The following is a 1,912-nucleotide window of genomic DNA, read 5'->3' on the forward strand; positions in this document are numbered from 1 at the left end:
GTTACACCGAACTTATCGACCGTCTGCATAGACAAATCCCAAAAATTACGTCAGACGGCAAAAGATTGCAGATGATCGTATGCCCGGCGACACTACACGCATTCGAAGTTAAAAAGATGGCTGTAAGTGCCACGGAATATATATTTGCATCATAATTGTATAATATATAAGTAAGCGAATGCACATTTGAATATACCTTTGAATTTTGACTTTTATTGTAGGAACGTTTAATGCATTTCCCAACTTGGGTAGATCTGAAGGGCGAAGACGCAGTACCTGAGACGGTACATCATATTGTAGTGATGGTAGATCCGCAGAAGGACAAGGAATGGCGTAACTTGAGGAATTGCATAGAAACTGATGGTGTACACGCAAGAGACGACTTGAATAGATCGAATGATATCGCCTGTTAGACACTTGTCATAATCGCTAGATAACACAATTTCATTCTCACGCGATAAAAATAATAGGAGTGATATGATGTAATAATTACAGGTGTGTTGTCAGAGGGTGTAAAAATGCTGAAGGGAGAGTACTGCATTCGTGCTATTAATGAGCATAAAATGGATCGCGCATTAATATTCTGTAGAACGAAACTCGATTGCGATAATCTCGAGAGATACCTGAAGAAAGCCGGTAAACAGTTTTCGTGCGTGTGCCTACACGGAGACCGAAAGCCCGCGGAGCGTAAGGCTAATTTGGAGAAGTTTAAACGTCAGGAGGTGAAATTTTTGATTTGCACCGACGTGGCTGCTAGAGGATTGGACATCACCGGTCTGCCTTTCAGTGAGTACTTCAGACAAAATCATCCAGAGAGTAAGAATACGTTACGTTATTTTTGTACATTTCTTTTGTTTTCTTTCTTTTTTTAGTGATAAATGTGACTCTGCCGGACGAGAAGTCTAATTATGTGCATCGAATTGGAAGAGTCGGTAGAGCCGAGAGAATGGGTCTGGCCATCTCTTTAGTCAGTAGTGTTCCGGAGAAAGTGTGGTATCACGGCGAGTGGTGTCCTTCTCGTGGAAGAAACTGCAGCAACACCAATCTGACTGATCACGGTGGCTGTTGCATGTGGTACAATGAACCTCGGGTGAGTTTCCAGTCTGTTCTCGATTTCGAGACAAGACAATATTGTATGAAACTCGATTGATATAGATGAGTATTGATAACTTATATTGATACTTCCGCAGTACTTGGCAGAAATTGAAGATCATTTAAATGTAACGATTCAACAAGTCGGTCCGGACATAAAAGTGCCAATGAACGAATTTGATGGGAAAGTTACGTATGGCGAAAAGAGAGCGGCGATGGGTACGTAATTATTATTTCTTATTACTTTACAACGAACAATTATTAAACATCTGTGCCCTCTTTCCGATAGGTTCCGATTACAAAAATCATGTCCAACAAATGGCCCCTGTTGTAGCCGAATTGGCCGCGATGGAATCTAGAGCACAGATTGCGTTTTTAAAGACGCATATAGCGGAGCGTTAAAATGGAGAATACTCAATGATTTAACGGTTGAAATTCTAATCGAATCTCGTAATTCTAGTGATATCGAGTTCTATTCCAATCGGAAATATTTATAAAAATATCACGTTTAATGCAACATTTATTTAAAAATCTATTCTATCACTGCTATTATTCTCTATCTTTCTGTACTTATGCATATTTCTAAAACTTCCTTTGCATATGTAAAGTCTTTATGTAGCGTATTGCACAATGAAAATATAAATGTAAAAAGGTATAACTGTGTTTCTTTCTTGTGTACATTAAAACGATGTGCAATAAAGAGTGTGTGTGTGTGTGTGTGTGTGTGTGTATGTGCACGCGCGTAATTGTATTGATATATTGTTTTCGCATTTGTTTTTCTTTTCCGTATTTGTAACGACTTAGTTTACACCGATTGTGG

General features: G+C 39.0%; 1 protein-coding gene across 1 annotated transcript; it reads left to right on the top strand.

Moving 5' to 3' along the window:
* Positions 1–5: 5 nt before the first annotated feature.
* On the top strand, positions 6–1,747 carry LOC105460448 (ATP-dependent RNA helicase Ddx1-like; the record flags this gene model as incomplete). The annotated part of the gene is made up of 6 exons (XM_011706901.1): positions 6–122; positions 222–408; positions 496–786; positions 873–1,090; positions 1,191–1,311; positions 1,382–1,747. Coding segments are annotated over 6 exons (1,047 nt in total), but the record flags the coding sequence as incomplete, so codon positions are not given.
* Between the last annotated feature and the right edge of the window lie 165 nt (positions 1,748–1,912).

The sequence above is a fragment of the Wasmannia auropunctata genome, unplaced genomic scaffold (genome assembly GCF_000956235.1).
Source record: "Wasmannia auropunctata unplaced genomic scaffold, wasmannia.A_1.0 LD321761.1, whole genome shotgun sequence".
Lineage (NCBI taxonomy): Eukaryota > Metazoa > Arthropoda > Insecta > Hymenoptera > Formicidae > Wasmannia > Wasmannia auropunctata.